The sequence below is a fragment of the Chinchilla lanigera genome, unplaced genomic scaffold (assembly GCF_000276665.1).
Source record: "Chinchilla lanigera isolate Chin_1 unplaced genomic scaffold, ChiLan1.0 scaffold00091, whole genome shotgun sequence".
NCBI classification, from domain to species: domain Eukaryota; kingdom Metazoa; phylum Chordata; class Mammalia; order Rodentia; family Chinchillidae; genus Chinchilla; species Chinchilla lanigera.
In genome coordinates this window covers 6,185,712-6,205,639 of record NW_004955492.1, presented here as the reverse complement: position 1 = coordinate 6,205,639, position 19,928 = coordinate 6,185,712, and the positions used below count along the sequence as shown (strand labels likewise).

The 19,928-nt window shown below is 43.3% G+C and overlaps 1 protein-coding gene across 1 annotated transcript in view; it reads right to left on the bottom strand.

Moving 5' to 3' along the window:
- Nucleotides 1-19,928, bottom strand: part of Pcnxl2 (pecanex-like 2 (Drosophila)) — a 205,907-nt gene that overhangs the window by 43,844 nt on the left and 142,135 nt on the right. The window contains exons 23-24 of the mRNA XM_013504672.1: nt 10,361-10,419; nt 5,959-6,174 (exon numbers count right to left, since the gene is read on the bottom strand). Of these exons, the coding sequence (XP_013360126.1) occupies nt 5,959-6,174; nt 10,361-10,419 (275 nt within the window). The remainder of the gene's footprint in view (nt 1-5,958; nt 6,175-10,360; nt 10,420-19,928) is intronic.

The following is a 19,928-nucleotide window of genomic DNA, read 5'->3' as shown; positions in this document are numbered from 1 at the left end:
CTGGTTCCTGCACTTGCCTTTAGAGCAAGCCCTCCTCTTTCCTCTGTCGGAAATCCCCTGCTCTGCTTCTCTTCTGCAGTCCTCAGGCCCATCACCATCAAGGGACGGTGCTTGGGCATGTTGGCCCCCTCTGTCCTCATGCTGTATGGCAGGACACCATAGTTGTTCAACCTCTTTCCTGGTACCAGCTGTAGTCCCAGGCCCTGGGCATCCACTAGCAGCACTGCTCAAACTTCAGTGGGAAGGACAAGTTCACTGCCCCACCAGCATGTCACATGGCGGCAGCATCTTACAGCCTCTGACTGATGGCCTGCCGCCACTGGAAAGAAGCATGCATATCACATCCAATCTCTGATGGAGAAACCCAGGCCATAAGAGCCCAAATCACTTGGGATGGTGATCTGTTAAAGATCCTCATAAAAAGTGGATTATTTTTTCCAACTAAAGCAATATTTTGTTTGGAAGGTTGCGCAAGTGACATAAGAAATTTTATCCCAAATATTTGCTGTCTTGTAAACCAAATAAATACAGTGGTACAGATTTCAAACAAACACTCACAAAGAGAAATCAATTAAAAATAGAATGGTCAAGTAGAAAGAGAAGTTCTGGGTGAGAGAGAGTCATGTGGGTTGCTCAGCTCTGCTGCAACCAGCTGTAGGCCTTGAAAAATATCTTTATCTCCCTGGGTTTGCTCTGTACATTTGCTTAGGGAGAAGAAAGAAGGCCCCGTGCTCCTCTAAAATAGCTGTCACCACCACAGGTGTGTGCTCTCTCCTGAGCCTGGAGCTCAGAGGCATGAAAGTTTCTCCAATGCCTTTTGATTTTTGCCCCTTTCTCCCTTCCTTCCTCCCTCCCTTTCTCCTTCCCTTGTTCTTTTCTTCCTCCCTCCCTTCCTTCCTTCCTTCCTCCCTTCCTTCCTTCCTTCCTTCCTTCCTTCCTTCCTTCCTCAATCCCTCTCTTTTTTTCTCCCTCTCTCCTTCCTCCCTCTCTCCCTATGGTGATGATTCTAGACTTAGATTACCAAAATTGCTTCCCCTCTCTAAGTACCAGTCTCAAACCTCTTCTTCAGGCCATATTCCCAAGTGGCCTGTGCTGCTGTTGGCAGCACAGTGACGCTTCATTGATTTATATTCTCTTCTCATAGACATAGCCAAGCCATCAGTGGAGGCCACCTGGTTGGCTAGGGAAGAACAGAAATGGGTTGAACAGATAATCAGCTCTCACTTTTTCATCTTTCCGTGTCTATCTACTTGAATGACGGTTAGCTGAGATTTACAACCCCACAGACTCCATTTTTTTCTGGAAAACATTGAACTTGGTGTTCCTACCCCTGTTGGCCTTCTGACTTACATTTAAAGCAATGATTGATGTGTCAGCCCTTAAAGGCTCCCTGGTTTGGTGGATGCAAGGAGTACTTGTGAACCAAAAAGCAACAAGGGAACTTTGGTCCCGATTTCTTAGCTTAACAAGAAAAGAATTTATTTTTATTCCGGGTACATGGGCCAAAATGAATAGAATAGGAATGCAGAGAAGCAAGGCCAAGGGAGTACATTCTGGAAGGGAGATGGAAGCAAGGCAGTCCATCCAATTTCTGGGAAGAGAAGCATTCAGTGTCCAGGACCATGGTGTGGGCCAAGGGAGGGCAGAACTTGGATCCACTGTGCAGATAAGGCCTTTCTCCAGCTGCAGTGGGATTTTGGACCTGGCACTTGTCCAGTAGCCACAACCATATTCCACCAGCCTAGTCAACAAGTCCGTGCCCTTTGACACATCATCCTCTAAGTCTTTTTTATGTTTAAGGTGGCTAGAGTTGCCTTCTGTGTCTTGTGGTGCAGAAAGCCTATTGACAAGTAGGATCACTTTCAAGGGAAAAAGGACAGTTTCCTCACTCTGGATCCTTTCAAGGGAAAAAGAACAGCTGGCCTTACTCCAGGTGTGTCTTTCACTTCTAGAAAACAAGCCAGGGCTGGGGTGTAGCTCAGAGGTAGAGCACTTGCCTGGCATGTGAGAGGCCCTGGGTTTGTTCCCCAACACAGATTTTTAAAAAGGGAGAGGGTAAAAGAGCCAGGGCCTCAGTGGCTGCACATGAACTGCTCCTGTTCCCACTGCTGGCTCCTCCTGTGGACTGTGGGAGAGAAAGACCAACTCATCTGTTTGTTAACTGCCCCAGGCTATGCAGAAGTTAATTAAATTTATCCAAAATAAAGACTGCTATTTGGGAAAATAGGGAATTCAAAAAGAAAAGAGAAATGTGGGGAAAGAAAATTTAGGACAATACTCAGGAAGGTAACAGAAAGGAGACTCTCCCTGGGAATACCATAGTATGTGTTGCAAAGAGATATAATTAAGTAGTCACTGCAGGTCTGCTACACTTCCTGCAACAAAAGCATAAGTCAAGCTGTCCAGACACATGCTCTTTTAATGTTCCTGGGTTCCAAAGTATGATCTGAGTCAAAGAACACCTCTGGTGTGAGAGTGAGAGGGATCGGGGCAGACTGTATTAGCAGTTTTCGTCAGTGCTGTTACTGTGCTGGTAAGATCTTGCAGCCAGATGACATTCCTGCCATGGAAGAAGATGAACCAAGAGGCCATAACAGAGAGGGCTCCCAGGCAGTCCCACCTTACGCCGCCATAGCCCATCTTGGGCAGGGCATCCATCACTTTGTGTGTCTCACCTGGTGACATTTCAGGAGTCTGGGGCATTGTTGTAATGCCGACCTCCATGACGCATGCCTCTCTGCCACCACACGGCAGTGCAATGTGGCAGAGCCACTTCCTCTCCCTCCTGAATCCACACTGTCCTCGGGAATGACTTTGATCACCAGTACATGGCAGAAGCAGCCTGAGAGTCTGGGCCTTAAGAAAACTTACAGTGTTCCTTGTGGAACCCAGCATCACTGGGCTTCACTAGCAGTGAAGACATCTAGTCCAGCTCCCTGGAGAATCCTGGATGATTTATATAGAACCCTGAGTCTCTTCCAGGCTGGCTTAGCTGACAGCTGAATGCAGAGCATCTGTGGCCTCAGGCAGGCGCTGCAGCGTAACTGGTAACCACTAATACTGAGAGCACAGGAGTGTCAACCCAAGCCGCGGGTTCTGCAGTGGTTTGTTACGCCCCAAGAGATGACTGACAGGAGCTAACACCAAAACATCTACTAGGACAGATTAGGAAGGACCCCTGTCTGTGATGAGGAGCTGCAGACAGAAAAGGACCACAAACTTCTAAAATCTAATCCATTTAAAACCCTTTAAACTCACACAAGGGTTAAGTTTGCTAATGAGGTTGAAAACTGAGGAACTTGTGATAGAAACCATACTCAAGTTCCACTAGATTAGCTTTGAAACTTCTACCCTCAAATTCAAAGAAAAACTAAAAAGCTCTCAAAATAGCTGAGATTCAGAATTTCAGAGGAGATTCTGCTACCTTACCACACTGGAGAGACTTAGTTCCTACTACCTCTGGTGCATTTTCTGGCACCTATGCAAAATCTAGATGGAACCCAGCTTCTGCCATTCCTCTGGGGAGTCTGACACTGTTCTGCCCAGTGACCTTTCTTCCCTCCACTCCTGAAGTTCCAAGAAAGACAGAGAGTGCACACCTGAAACATGGAGCCCACTGCGCTAGAAGAAACATCATTTTGTACAAATTTATACATCCACAAAACTAATGCTTGGGCAGGGGATATAGCTCAGAGGCACAAGTACCTGCCTGGCAAATGCAAGGTCCTGAGTTCAATTCCCCGTACCAAAAACAAAAACAAAAAAAAACACCTAATGCTTAAAAATTTTTATCCACAGAACTGGGAGACTTGATTATTTTTAGTAATGGTATTCAAGATGGAGAATGATGGCAATTTGTTGTTGGCTAAAAGGCATTTTTTTTTTTGACCACAAAGAGGCTCTGGACAGCTACAAGGTGTTACCTGCTCACTTCTGTAGCACTGTCTCTGCCCACATGTTTACAACCAGCTGGTGGAAATCACAGCTAACAACAGGGCGCCTCTTGGTCATCATCCCACTCGTCACAGGCAAGGAAAGTCCTTCCTCTTCCCCACCCAGCCTCATCCTCTCCTGTGCTTGGCTGACCCTACCAGACATGATCCCAAAACCCTCTTCTGGTCCCTGTGGTGGCCGGGGTGGGATGCTATCATGACAGTCGCCTCAAGTAGCAGTGACTGCCCCTCACAGGGCTGCCCACTCTGGGGCTCCATGTTCCCTGAGGCTGAGGCATTTGCTCTGCCCCCAAGGTACTTACCCAGTGCTCACAGAGTCAGCACCAACCAATGACTACTAAATGAACAAAAGCACTGTGTCCAAATGACTGTTTGATGTGTTTACTGGACAAGTCAAAGGATTTTAAAACAAAAATATCCAAAAAGGACCTTTTGATGACACCTCCCTTTCTGAGCTAGAGGGTCCTGCTCCTTGTCCAGACCTCCCTGTTTGTACCTCTGCCCACAGAGCCACTTGACCTGGAACCCTGGGGAGATCCAGAGCCTGGTTCTTGTATCCTGGCATCTGGCCTTGCTGTTTCCACTCGGAGGGTCTCAGCATTTGCCCATTTCTGCCGTCATCTCTGGCTAAGAGGTCACAATGCAAACCACACATATAGTCTCTCACTTCCCCTATTGTCCCTCTCCAGGACACTGCACAAAGCTGCCATAACAATCTCTGAGAGTGTGGAGAGGGCCAGCTGTTCCTTTTCCAGAGCCCCACAGGTCCCTGACTTGGCTGAGGGGCTGCACATTCCTCGGCTGCTGGCCTCCCCTTTGCTGTGCTGCAACCTATACTTCCGTCTGCTACAGGCTGTTGTGCTCCCAGGCTGCGACCTGATTCTCCCTCTTAGCACATTTTATTTTCTACCCCTTAAGAGCCTTCTCCCTCCTTCTCATGCCTCCCGTGCTGGTCTCACGCAAGGTATCAGGGCACCTCCTCAGCCAACCCTCTCCGGTGACTTTGTTCTTAGAACCCTATTTCCCTCCTTCCAAGCACAGTGACAAATGCGCTTGCTTGCTTTATCTTACTTTCTGCCTGTTCCACGACAGAACTCCAGTTCCTGGGTCACAGAAACACTGGGGCCAAATCAGTAGCCATGAAGCAATGAATATTCATGTAGTGCTTCATTTACGTGCAGTTTCTACAAATTGGGGATATAGCTCAGCAGCACAAGCACTTGCCTAGCAATCACAAGGTCCTGAGTTCGATTCCCAGTACCAAAAAAAAAGACTAATACATGAAACCTCTCCAATCACACAACTCTTGAAGGTAGCCATTCTTATATTATCATTATGCAGAAGAAAAAATAACTCTGAAACACTGACTTATTTGTGTACCCCAACATCTATGCATAGCAGAACTAGATCTTTTGGGGATTTGGCTGACTCCAACTAGAATCTGAGGAACTCTATGGCCTGTCTTTGCTCCTGAGTTTGGTTTTTTTTTTCTTGGTACTGGGAATCAAACTCACAACCTCACACTTGCTGTGCTGCTGAGCTATATCCCTGAACTGCTCCCGAATCTTTCTCAGAAGGATCAAACACACCAGTGTCCTGCTTTGCTTGTTCACAGGTGTACATGTGATGATGTTTCATGTCATTATTCCCCCAGCTGTCTGGGTTTGCTTATACCAGAACACCTTGTTAGAGGTAGTGGTTACCAGCCCCCCAATTCTCATTCAAATGTCAAGCATTAAATCTCCCACCTTTTTTTGGTACTACAGATTGAACCCAGTGTCTTCCCTGTATCCCCAGATTTTATTTTTCATTTTGAGGCAGTCTCACAAAGTCACTAAACTGCCCATGCTAGTCTCACACTTGGCAATCCTCCTGCTTCAGCCTCCCACAGTACTGGGATTATAGCCACCATGCCTGGCTTAAATTCTCCCTCTCTCATAATGGCTTCTAACTAACACTTTGCATGCAGCTGAGTCCCAACTGCAGCTATAATGATAATGCGTACCTCGGAATTCCAGTCCTCGGAGTTGAAACGTGACAAGACCATTGCCAATTTCGATCAGGTGGACAAAGGCATTGAGGTCATCTGAAGCCAGAATAAAGCAATCACCAGAGCTGTAGTTTCCCCAACGACCAAGAACCAAGTCTCCACAGAGGGACTCCTGAAGTGTCCTGGTCAGATGCTCGTAAAAGATGGAATTGAGGTTGTTGTCATCACCCCCTAGAGACAGACAAGAAGTATGGTCAGTGCGTACTCACACCTGGGATGCCCAATTTGTCATTAGATTAAGGTAAAATTAGGCCTTTCGTGTACATAGAAAGACTTGTTCTTTACTCACGTTAGTGAATTATATGAGAGTTATTTTTTTTTGCTCTAGAATCTCTGAGGCAATATCCTCTTTATACATGGATTGGTAAGTGACAAATTATTGCAAGTGACAAATTTCTATCTCCAACTGAGACTCCTGAGCTCTAGACCTGTGCCTCTTCTTAACATCTCCTGCCAAGTCTCCACAAATCAGGGAACCCATTACCCACCTTTGCCACCTGGCAATTACATCGCCATCCATGCACCCACAGAGAGGGACTTTCTTTTCTACTCCATTTTATCTCCTTTGTGTATTTTAAAAATCTTCCTCCCTTTGTCTATCTCGGTTACCCCATATCCAAAAGCAGCAATATTTCTCCTGTGGACCACACCCTTGGCCCTGTAGCTCACTGTTCACCAGGACCTGCCAGGCAAGTTTCTCTACCTGCAGCCAGGATGAGCTTTCCAAATTGAAAGCAGAACATGATACTCAGTACCGTCCAAGCCCACTTCCTAACCCTTCTCAGTGCCCCTAAGACAGAGGGGACTTCTTGACCTGGCCTGCAATAGGGTGACTGGAGACTTTGTCAATCACTGGTGAGAGCTAGGCTGTCCTGCGTCACCCAGCTCCTAGGGGCTCAAGAGGTCTTTCCTCTTCACTCAACACAAAGCTGCATCCAGTCCAGTGACCCAGGTGTTCCTTCCACCCTGTACTTTGGTGATGCTCTCCCCACCCAAGATGTTCCCTCATGCCCTCTGGCTTATCAGCTGCTGTTCCTCAGACTTCCTGGAAGCTGCCCCTCTAACCCCTTAGCCAGGAGATTCTTGGTTACAGGCTCTCAGCGCTGTGGTCCTCCTCAAAGCACTTCTCACTGCTGGAATTTTGTTTTGTGTATACATGGGTATACAATTATTTGATTGCAATGTTTTCTCTACTGTGCCATAAATTCAATAAACATAGGTTTATTGCTGAATCTGAATTTGCTGATGTTTGTATCCTAGTATAGTGCTGGCAAAATTTGCAACCTATAGTAGGAACTAACTAAATATCCATTGAATAATGGATGACAACATAGATAATACTTTAAGAGAAATGTTTCTAGGAATACACACACATCCCACCCTTTGCTTTCCAGAATATAAATCAATGAAGTTACTTGTACCTCAAGAAACTCCAGGATATATTTTTATTAAATTCATTAAGGTATAATTTACAAATATTAAGCAGCATAAATATATATGTATATAAATACATATTGTATATAATGTGTAATACTAGCAATAATTGTGTTACATATGATGTGTATTTATATATTATAATTTAAATGTAAAAAGAAATTATATATACACATATATGTAAATGATCATTTTCTATGTATAAACTGGTGCCACTTATTTGTAAATTACATATGCAGACAAAGCCTGCTTAATTGAAGAACACTTTACAGAGAGTGAAAGCTGTCCTTCCCGGTGCTCCACTCCAACAGTCTTGAGAAAGGCAAGCCACTGCATGGCCATACTTAAGACCTGGCACCCTCCGTGCTGTGTGCATGTGTTTGTCCTGCTTTCTAGTCCTGCTTTCTAGTCCTGCAAAACACTAGTCCTTTTCACTGCAGTTTATTGGCTGTGGACTGCGGAACCTTGGGGTTGTACCCAGTTTGGGTGATTATGGGTAAAACTTCTACGGATGTTCACTGATAGGAGTTACTAAGACAGGACTAGAGTCCTCTGGAGTGAACACCCACAGTGGGAAGGCTGCACTCCACAGAGACTGTGCCCTTCTGTGTGCCCAGCAAAGACCCAGAACTCCAGCTCCTCCTGGTACCCAGGAACTGGTGCAGTGACAACAGCAGGTATTCTAACTGGAGGGTGGGGATGCCCAGGGAGGATGAAGAAAGGGGATGGGGCTTCAGATACCCTGCTTCCCAGTAGAAGGTCAGGGTGCGCATGGACGGGGTAAATTGGGGTGTGCTGTATCTTTTCCATGTTCTCTCTGCTGGACACTCCTGGTGTCTTCCTCTCTGGACTCTCTGAAGCTGAGGGATACAAGTTTTTATTCTTTTTTTTTTTTTTTTTTTGGTACCAGGAATCAAATTTAGGACCTTGTGCTTGCCAGGCAGGCAGGCACTGTGCCACTGAGCTATATCCCAAGCTTTTAAAGACTGAAAAACTAGAAAATCTCCCGGTCTATGGCCCTCTGGGCAGAAGTGCTAGAAGAGAAGAATTTATTTTAGGGTTTCTATTTTAGAAGCAGCTATTCTTTGGGGTAGAAATGCTGGCTCTGGAAAGTCAGAGAGATGTAGTATTGCTCTAAAGAGGAAATACTTAGAAGTTAAAATTTAAGCTCCCTCTGCATTTTCTACTGGAGTAGAAACAGGTTCTGGAAAATCCAAGGTAACAGTTCTCATTGAAGAACCCTGCTCTGTGCTGATGGGACACAGGGCAGGATGATGGGTTTGGCAAGGTAGACATGTCCCAAGTTCACTTACATACGAAGACGAGCACAGCCTGTTGCTAAGAAGTCACTAAGGGAAGACTATGTGATAGAGAGGATCTTTGCTGGTCTGTCACGGTGGTTAAAAGCTGCACTGACAGTGGCACATTTATCACACAGCGATGACCACTGGGAGAACCTGGACAGTGGGCTGAGCATGCCATGTGGTTGAATAAAGCATCAGTTGCCTTGCTCTTCTCCACACAGGAAGCTGCCTGACCTGCTCTCATGCTCATTTTCTGAGATGAATCACAGGCATCCCAAGACACTAATTAAAGATGACTTTTAGACTGCAGTATTTTAAAGGAAAGACCTAAATGAGAAAATTAACCTTTGCTTAAATGTTCAAACTATTTGACATTTGAATAAAACAAGCCAATTAAAATCATTAAAAGTAGAGATTGGACTGTGGGTACCTCCCTAGCACACACTGACCACATATCTGCATAATTAGTGAAAATGAAAGGATACTTATGATTAGCTGAAAGCGTTATGTGCTTATGTAACTGTCCACATGGATGATACTGGTGGCCACTCAGTGTCACGAGTGCCACAGTTGTACACCAAGAGGGTTCTATTGCCCCTAATTCTTCTGTTGTATGACGGAAGGTTCTATAAACAATCAGCTTGGCTCTCCACGTACTTTAAAATTTTTAATTCTGATTTTATATTAATCACATCTATGCAATTCAAATAAGGCTGGCCCTGACTTAACAATTTTGAACTTTGTAATGATGTTAAAGCAAGATAGGTTTGGTAGAAATCATTTTCCAGATTTTGAATTTTGATCGTTTCCTTGACTGGCAATACATGGTCTGACGCTCTCATGATGCTGGACAGCTGCCAGCCAGACTTGTAATCACATGGGGAAAAGACTGACCCTCCAGCATGCTTTCTTGCTAAGCTACAAAGTTTTGTAAGTTAGGGGTATTACATACATTTTCAACTCAATGATATTTTTAATTCACACGGAGTCACCAGAGCATCTAATAATGGTATTGATAATGTCATGGTACAACTCTTTTAAGAAAAAATCCTAGGCACAAAGGAAGACGTGATGTCTATAATTCCAAAAATATCCACCCCTCATTTAAAATTACAATTGGAAACCTGCATTATCATAAGAGAAAGGTAGAGATAAATTGGCTAAAAATAAAATAGACTATAGAAAGAAAAAAGTCAAATAATTTTGTAGCAGGTAAATCCTTCTATAGCTTAATTTTTGCCAAAAGCTTCTTGAACCTGGTTCCTGGAATGGTTTATCTTTAAAGGTAGTAGAAGGCTGATGTTTTTTCTAAAAGACCAATCCCAAGGTTTACACTTTGTATTTGATGTTTGCCATACACAAAATAAAATGTCTTAACAGCCATTCAATACTGAATAAGTGTCTAATAAAGTCTAAATAATGGAGGAATGCATTTCCAAATCAAATCAGGCTGCTTGATCAGTTGGCTTACTTAGATCTATTGTACAGTTGGCACATTTACCAAGATATCCATTTTCTCCACCATGATTAAAAAAGGTGTACTTAATTTCCCCTCTAGAGATCCATCTATCTAACAAAATGATGAAGAAGAAAAAGAAGGTAGCGAAAGATCTTCTTACCTGCATCCCTTTCAATCTGGACCGCCAATCTTGTGTTGGAATTGTCCACTCGCCTCGTGCTGGAAGGGGCCACAAAAGAGTAGAAGGTCATGGTTAGCACCCGCCCCACTGGACAGCTGGTTGACAGAGCCAAGTGAGAGAGCAGAAAGCCTAGAAGAGACCATGCTTAAAGTGGGTGAAGCACTTTAATTGGAGGGTGCTGTAGAAAGAGGGGAGTCTCACTGTAAGAGAGGGAGGAGAGATGCCAGACGTATGCACCAGGGAGAGATGGGTGGTTCTCTGACTTGAGAGGATGGCCTTGTGTCCAAAACAACTTTGAGCTCCAGATCCACAGGGTAAAAATTATGAGTATGAACTTCCAGGAAAAGCTCCTTACCTTTAGGACCTGAGAACAGCGCTCATTCACATGGGTATTTCTCTTTCCAGACTGATCTAGAACATTAGTCCTCGCTGCCTGCCCTTGCTCACATGAGTTGAGCACACTCGTACAGACATTTCTCAGGTTGAACTTTTAACATAAAAATACCTCTTACAAACGTAGGAGGAGACAGGTGGTCTGCAGCTACCATGACAAATGGTCACCAGAACCAGTTTTGAACATGATCCCTCCCTGACAGTTCACCTTGGTTCACAGCTTTGGAAATCCATCCAGCTCCTGAGTGACCACCGCTTGCTTCTGAGAGTCAGCAATGAGGGACAGGCTCATTCTAGACTTCTGAGAGGGGGCCCATCAACAACAGCCTGTCCCAGTGACCCTCTCACAGATACAGACAACCCACATGTACTCTCCAACTTCAGGTCTCAAGTGCCACACATCCCCAGAACTCTTTGTAAGAGTCAGGGTCTGCTCTGCTAGCTCTGCCTTTTCTCTTCAGAGGTAGCATTGTGTTTTCTTCATCTGTTCAGTGATGGAATAAGAAATTGGTATCAAGCTTCTAAAACCGATGACTTTCAACAGTGACAAAAGTGGCAGTCTTATGTTGTCCAACCTGACATGTTAGCCACTGAGAAAGGAATTTCAAATGAACCATGTCAGCACTGAGGACAGGGTTTGCACAGAGTGAAATACTGAAGGTCCACTGACATGTTGGAAAGCCCAGCTGTAACTCACCAGGCCCCGTTTTTGGTCATCCTGCCCTTTGCTTTCCAGAACCTAGCCACGGAGTCCTCCTTTGTCCCCTCTTCACCGTGCCCACGCTCCAGCTCTGCGTACCATCCTCCTCCTCCTCATCTGCGACAGTGGTTCCCTCTCCTTGCACTGTCCCTTCCTGCCCCCTCATTGTTTCTCTATAGTTTCTCATCCCTCATGTCTCCACCACTTGCTTTGTTTGGAAGCTGCTGTGACCCTTGTCTCCCTTCTTTGTGCTCCTTTTGTTTGTTTCTCATTTTCTTTTCTGTACTGGCGATTAAACCCAGGGATTTTCCACTGGGCTATATCCCAGCCTTATTCATTTTTTTATTTTGGAACAAGGTCTTCCAAAATGCCCAGGCTGGGCCAGAACTCATGATCCTCCTGCTTCAGCTTCCCAGAATGCTGGAATTACAAGTGTGCAGCACCAGGCCTGGTCTTTGTCTGTGCTCTTTGGTACATCCTACCTCTCCACATGGGAGGATTTTGATTAATATCACCAACAATGGGGGCCACTTGTGCTCATGTAGCACCTGCTTGTGGTGTGCACTTGGTCTGGGATCTTTCCAGGTCCTGGCTCATTGTACTGACACAATTTCCTTCTGAGGCAGGTGCTGCTGTCACATCTGCTTTTACAAAGGACATAGTCAAGGGCCAGAGAAATATAAAGCACACAAGGCAGCAGACTAGCTGATGGAGCCAGGATTCAAACCCAGGGCAGCTGGCTCTGGAGCCTTCACTCCACACCACATCCTACATGTCTCTGTGTGCTTATCTGACTATAGATATAGATATAGATATAGATATTCTCCAGATTAAGAGATAGATATGTATCTCTTAAGCCAGACTCTACATGCCATAGCGGCAAGACTTGGTTTTCATTTGGCACATAGTAATCCGTAAGTATTTGCTGAATGAATGAACAAAGATAAGGGTGTGGGTTTTGTCCCATGACACCTGCAGGAAGAAAGAGACTGGCTATCAGTTGGTGCCACTAATTTGCTTACATTTAAGCGTGACCATTGACACTACCTGTGACTTAACAAATGGCAGGTATTTGTCAGGAATGGTACCTAAAAAGAGATTTTTGAATGTGTACCTCCTTTGTGAACTTGTCTTGTGGGAATCAGAGCAGACAAAGAGATATTGGGGTGGAATTACAATCTGAATAGATAAATAAAAAGCCTTACATTCATTGTGGGGAACCTCTAGTTTTTTGTCCATGCCTGCCTTAGTCACTGGACAACCACTGGGCCAGAGCCTGTGTGAATTAGGTCAAACCAATCCCATGGATGGCTTGGAGAACGGGGTGATTCTGTTGCATCTCCAGAAGGCCATATGCCCCCTGCTCACACCACTCTGCCACTGCTTCAATTTTCCTTCCAAATACCCTCATGGCAACTCTGGAAATAAAAGAGCCCAGGGTGGTGAAAAAATAAAGCAAACAACAAATTTCTTCCTAATGAAGGCTGAAATCCCATGTCTGCATGGTCGGTCCCTAAATGGAATTTTAATTTCACCTTAAGACCTAGGACAAATGGAATTTTTAGCAGCAGAATAAACAATTTTTACAGTGGGAATGAGCCAAAAGAAAGTCATTTACCAGGCTCCTTAGGGAACGAGAACACCCTCTGAAACAACATCCACTGGAAAGCTGTCTTTTCAAAAGCTATAGCCTACTTGGAATGCACAGTGCTAACTTCTGATGAGCAATGTTTCTGCAAGGCCACCGGGGACCCCAGGGCTTCTGGCTCTCCACCACTTCCCTCAGAAGGTGAGGAGTCAGCCACTCTGGGCAATCTGAGCCTCACTCTAGTAACTTCTTCCTGCACATTCGGTGCTTACCACTCAAAGTGCTAATTAGCTCAGTAATTGGATTTCTGCCTTAACTGTTCTGTCTCATAACGTCAAATCTGTTGCTCAAAGAGAAAGTGGGGCTTGGATCTCACCCCCTCAGTCTCGGGGAGAGCATGCCAGCCATTAGGCATGCGACCGCACGTGTGATGTTCTCAGCTTTACCTGACGGTCACTGTACACCACTGGACAATGTGATCCTGGGCTGCAGATCACGAACCTCCTGACGTCTCTCCAGAGAAGTGGGCTCACTGTGAGGCGCCCCTCCCCATGTCAGCAGACAGCAGGGCCGGCTTCCTTCTCCAACCTGCCTTCCCACCCCCAGGTCTGTCTCGCTAGACAAACACCTGCTTTCTCCTATGGGTTCCTCAGAGCAACTTGAATGACTTGACAGCAGTTTAATGATACTACTTTAAATTCCCCTTTGTCAGCACATACCATCTATTCCATGGAAGTATTCCCATAATTTGCTCTTGAAACACGGCTGGCTGGAATGAGAAGTCTGGAGGGTGTTTGTGCTGACAGCAGACACAGATGGGCTCAAGAACGGACAATGGATCTATTCCTGGGCAGGGTTGCCTTGGAGAGATGTGAGGGCTAAAAAGCAGCTGGAGTTTCACTGAAAGGTGCTATCCCCTCACGAACTGGCTACATGCAAGAGGGACATCTGGGTTTGGTTTTCACTTTCATGCTGCTGCCCCAGCAGCCATGTTCATTCCTGCAAAGTCAATGGTGCCATGCTGGCTGCTGTTTACCGTGTGCCCCAGGAGAGCTTGGCAAGAGAGACGCTTCCTGAGGACAGCTGGCCAGACCACTGAGGTGGCCTGCTGTCCTGTGGGGTCTGGGCTTTGCCTTTGCTACATTCGCCCTTCAAGACCCAAAGCACAGCTCACTTTGGCCTTTTCTTCTTCCAGCTGGCAGACGCTCTTTGTAAGTGGGCTGTGGTGTTGGGTGCTTGCCTTCTCGGGATTTTGTCTGAATTCTCCAGTACCTTGAAGAGCTTGAGAAATCAATGACTTTCCATTGTAAGAAAACTGTTTATTTGCTTTTTCCTTATATTTCACTTAGTTCTTTTTAGTTTCTCTTACTGGGGAAGGTTGGTCCTAAGAACCTAGCAGGTCAGTACTGATAACTGAACTACTAAGGCAGTTTTTAGAAATTACAGAAAGGTGGGTTCTTTCTAACTGCCTAATATACAGTCAGTGCTTCCCTATATTCCTGAATGGTATACCGCATTTTCTTTATCTGAGTTTGCACATACTTGTGTATGGATGTGTGCATGTGTCCTGTCATATATACTAGAGCTACATTCTCAATTATGTTATTTAGGTCTTCTACAGCCTCACTTGAATCTGGATCCCTTGATTGGTTATGAATGAGGAAAAATGAATTACCTTTCCAACCATGGCTGTGCTTTTATTATTTTTATTTTTGTGTGTGTTTTTCTTTTTTCTTTTTTCCTTTGTGAATTTGCTATGTAATTTAAAGCACGGATATTTCTCATTTACCCTTTTTGTGAATTTTAGTTTTTAGCATTACAAAATATTCTTGATCCCAGTGCCTTCTGCCCCAAATTCATCTGTTTAATATTAAACCACAATTGTAGTTTTAATTTGTTCACCTTTTCCTAATATTTTCACTACTTTTATTTTTAGCTTTGCCAAGTCACCATATTTAAAGTGCATATTTTCACTTACTGTTAGATACATGTATTTAGGCATATTGCATCTTCATACTTTATTATACATTCTAATTTTGTTATTTTTATTTTTAAGCATAATATACTATGATATGATTACAAAATAATACTATGAACAACACAATAAGAAGTAATCCATGCAACAATAATAAAGATTTAATGGCAATGAAAATACACTGAACTGAAAGAAAATAAAATCACACATACAATATTATTTGGCCTCAGCTTTGGCAATGCCAAAAGAGAAATGGGTAGTACTATGTTTGGTGTTTTATCTAAGGACACATCAAAAATCCAAAATTATAAAGATGTGCCCTTATATTTTCTTTTAAGAGTTCTGTAATTTTAAGTCGTCCACTATGGTCTTTGAGTTATTTTGAATTAATTTTTTGTATATGGTACGATAGAGGAAACAACTGTGCTCTTTTGCATGCAGAGTCCAGTCATCCCAGCCCCATTGGTCAAAAAAAAGATGTCTTTCCCCCAATTGAACAGACATAGCAGTTCCTCAAGGATATAAGGATTTTTGACTGTACTTGGAGTTCTGTCCTATTGATCTACCAGTATTATATCTATCCTTGTGCTTAGAACTATTTCATAATAACATTGTAACTATGTAGTCACTTTTGAAAGTAGTACATCTGAGTTTTCCAACTTTACTATTTTTAAATATTGTTTGGCTATTATGATCCCTTGAAATTCCATGTGAGTTTTAGGATGAGATTCCCCATTTATGCAAAAAGGTCACTTATAATTTTGACAATCATATAGATCAATTTGGTTTACTACCTTCTTAACACATTAAATTTTCAAATTCATGAATATGAGTATGTTCCACTTATTTATAACTAGTTTTTTTCAATGAGGTGTACAGTTTTCAGTTTTCATAGCTTCCGTTCCATTGGTTAAACTTACTCCTATTTTGTTCTTTGTATGCTATTATGAATTGTTTTCTTAACTTCATTTTCAGATTGTTCTTTGCTGCTATATACAAATATAAATAACTTGTGTATGTTTATTTTATATCTTGCAAGTTTTTTAAATTCAATTATTAAGGTTTAATAGTTTTTTGTGGATATTTTAAGGGTTGTTTATATAGAACATTGTGTCCATCTGGCAAGTAGACAGTTTTGCTCCTTCCTTTCCAGTACCTTCTTCCCTTGCCTGATTGCCCTGGCTAGAACATCTAGCACAACACTGAGTGGAAATGATGACAGTGGCTATCCTTGTCTTGTCCTTGGCCTTAGGTATTTAGAGTTAGGGATTTACCTCTGAACATAGCTTAACCTACATCTCACAAGTTTTACTATAATTTCAATTTACTTCATCTCAAAATGTCTTCAAATTTCCTTTATGAGTTCTTTTTAGACCCAGCATTTATTTAAGAATGTTGTTTAATTTACACTATTGGGGATTTTTTCAGTTTTCTTCTTGCAATTAACTTCCAATTTCACTACATTTTGACTGAAGAACATACTTTATATGATTTTCCTTTTAAATTATCAGAGGCTTGTTTTGATAGTCTGGTAAGTGTTGTAACCTGGAAAGCAGTCCATATGCACTTGAAATACTCTAAAGTGCATTACTTAAAACTTTGCTTTGTGATATGCCTTATAAAGAAGATCAAAAGGCAACTACCGATTTGAAGAAAACATTTGCTAAATACATAATCAACAAAGCAGTAATGTGTAGAATATATAAAAAACCTCTCAAAGCTTGACAGCTAAAGAATAACAGCTACTGGGGCTGGGGATATAGCTCAGTGGCACAGCTCCTGCCTGGCAAGTGCAAGGTCGTGAGTTTGATTCCTGGTACCATAAGAAAAACAAAACAAAAACAAACAAAAAAACAAACAAAAGAATAACAGCTAAACCCAATTAGAAAACAACCAAAAGACATGAACAAACATTTCTTTGATATATCACAATATACTGAGGGCAAATATGTTTAAGCAAAGATGCTCAAAATCATTAACTATTAGGGAAAAGCAAAGTGAGCTATCACTGTTTACCTCTCAGAATGGCTAAAATAAAAAAATAGTAAGAACACCAAAATGCTGCCAGTGTTACAGAGAAACTTGATCTCTTGTACCTTTCTCTTAGGAAATTAAAACTGCATAACCACTCTAGAAAACCATTTGACAGTTTCTTTAAAAAAAAAAACTGTGAAAAAAAAGATACTAGATGACCCAGCAATGCCATTTCTGAACAATTATCCCAGTGAAATCAAAATTTATGTTCACACAAAAACCTGTAAATGAATGTCCGTGCAGCTTTCTCCTTAAATGCCCCAAATGGGAAACCTAGATGGGTGGGTTAAGTTGTTAAGCACTCTGATACTTCTGCGCCATGGATCACTTACCAATCATCACAGCACAGAGTGTTGTTTGTACAACAACCTGGATGGATTGTCTGAGTTATGCTGAGGGAAGATAGCCAACCCCAAAAGATTCAGTTCTGCATGCTTTCACTTGTCTACCTTCTTGGAATGACAAAACCAGAGAAATGAGAACAGAGAGTGGCTAACAGGGGCTAAGAAGGGGGAGGGGCGGGGAAGACACCTGTGCCTATGTAAGGGCAACAGGGGAGATCTTTGCGGTGGTGGGATGTTCTACGTCTGTAGTGCACCGACTTCAGTCTCCATGTTCTGATAGTTCTGCATGTTGTTGCCACTGGGGAAAATAAGTCAAGGGTACCTGGGTTTTCTCTGTATTATTTCTTTCAATGAGCAAATCTATGACTGGCTAATAATTTAATTAAGAAAAATTTCCATAAGTAATACCAGGCTTGAATATAGTGACTATAATGCAGTCACAGATGATTCTTATCTCTGATCCTAACTTGTTTCATACCAAATTAGAATTGCTTCCCCTGCTACTGCCAGAAAACATCCAGGACTATTCAACATGTTTAAATACAGGATACGTGGTCCAACTATTCATTCACAGCAAAGATGTGAATATTAGGGGTGAAAAGTTTTTCTCTTTTCTTTTTCTGAAAATGTAATTACTAAAAGCAGCAGTGAAAAGCCCAGACGGCATCTGGCTGAGCAGAGCCAGCTGAATGGGGAGTTGAGGAAACACTCAGGGAGAGGGCTGTAGGGACTTCACACTGAGACGGGCCTCAGTGTTCCTGTGCTTCTTCCTTCCCTTTCAGAGCGGAGCGTGGCACTTTGCTCACATTAAATGTAAGTCTCTCGCAAAATCAAGTCCACCTAAATGTGTGCTCCTCATTCTGCAATCACCTTGAGGCCCTGTGTCAAGTCATTTATCAATAAAAACTGGAGCGTGGAAGCCTATGTTCTATCATTCTGAACTCTCTTGAAACGAGGCTTCTTATAAACTTTATTTTTCTACCCATTTTTTTAAAGATCCACTAAGAACTTGCTGTCGTTCCTTTGCATAAACTTTGCAGTATTTTTTTAACAAAGTCCTCCCTGCAGCAAAATAAGTTCCAACTAGACAGTTTCTGAAAAAAATCTAGAAAGTGACCTGCTAGAACAGTACAAAATACAAAAGGCATATCATGGGATTAAATTACCCTTAATTGTACTGGGTAATCCCCTCCTCCCGATGATCATGTACGTGATTATTTTTGCACTACTGGTCATTTTTCATTTAGAAATTATGATGGGAACCGTTTGTTCGCCTTACGAGTTTGCAGACAGCTACTGTGGCCTTCCATGTTCAGAAGAACGCTGTAAATCCTGTGGTGAGGATGATGAAGAATGTTTTCCAAGTGACAAGAAGAGGGAAGAGTAAAGTTTCCTATGTGCATATGATATATGAAGTCCAGTAATGAACCCATACAGCTGGGTACCAAGGAGCAGTGATTACATACAAAGCCTGGGCAAGGTCTTTGCTCTCAACAAAGCAGGACTGAAGTCAGCCTTGAACATATGCTCAGAGTAACGAAGTTAAGCAAGCCCTCGAGATGATGAGAATCCAATGAGATGAGTTTTAACATAGAGCCTCGAATGCCTGGGAAGTGACCTTCTCCTTCCAGATGCTGCGGATCTGCCCAGGAAATAACCTACATCCCACATATCTAAGTCACATAGCAAAGGGTTTTGAAATAGTACAGATTGAAAGGTTGCGTATTTCTTGCCTTCCTTTGTTTAGGGTAAATCAGTTTCATCTCCAACACTTCCTTCAAAGCTGGGAAAGCTGAGTCTGTCCTCTCCCTGGCTACCACAACTCAGTCAAGGCTCTGCCCTCCTTCCTACCTATCGGCCCAAGCCTGTGAGCCATGCAGCCATCCATCAACCCCAGTCAGATACACGGCTCCTGATGACCTTGAAGAGTCAGCAGCTCCCGACAGCTGGGAAGCAGGTGGGCATGTCTGGTTCTGACCTGCAGCCCAGGGCTGGTTTCACAACTCTGCACTTTTTAAATGCTTTCAAGGTTCAGCAAAATGGAACAGAATCCCACATAAAATTATATATCACAGGGTATTGAATAATAGGTCAAACCACTGCTATTTGAGAAACTTAATGCACTGGAGTTCCTCAAAAGCATCTTCTTTCTGGAATATATCTGCATAATAGCTCATCACCACACCTCAAGTGTCAAACCTTTCCCTGGAGATGTATGTGAGAGCTTTTTATCTGTTAGCAAAACAGCATAATGGTGCCAAGCTCAAATTTCATTTCTCACATGAAACAGCATGTGCACACAGACCTGGCAGGGGTTCCTGAGGCAGAGAAAGGGGCAGAACTGGCCTCGTCACGGGGCACAGCCTCAAGACATAGCCTGGGGGAGGCTCCAACTCCTCATACTGTGTGGCCCTAAAGGTACCATGGGCATGCTGGGCACCTTTTCTACAACTCTAGGCTATCTGGATCCAGGAATTGTAGTGGTAAAGGTCTACCTGTGTGCTGGCAATCCC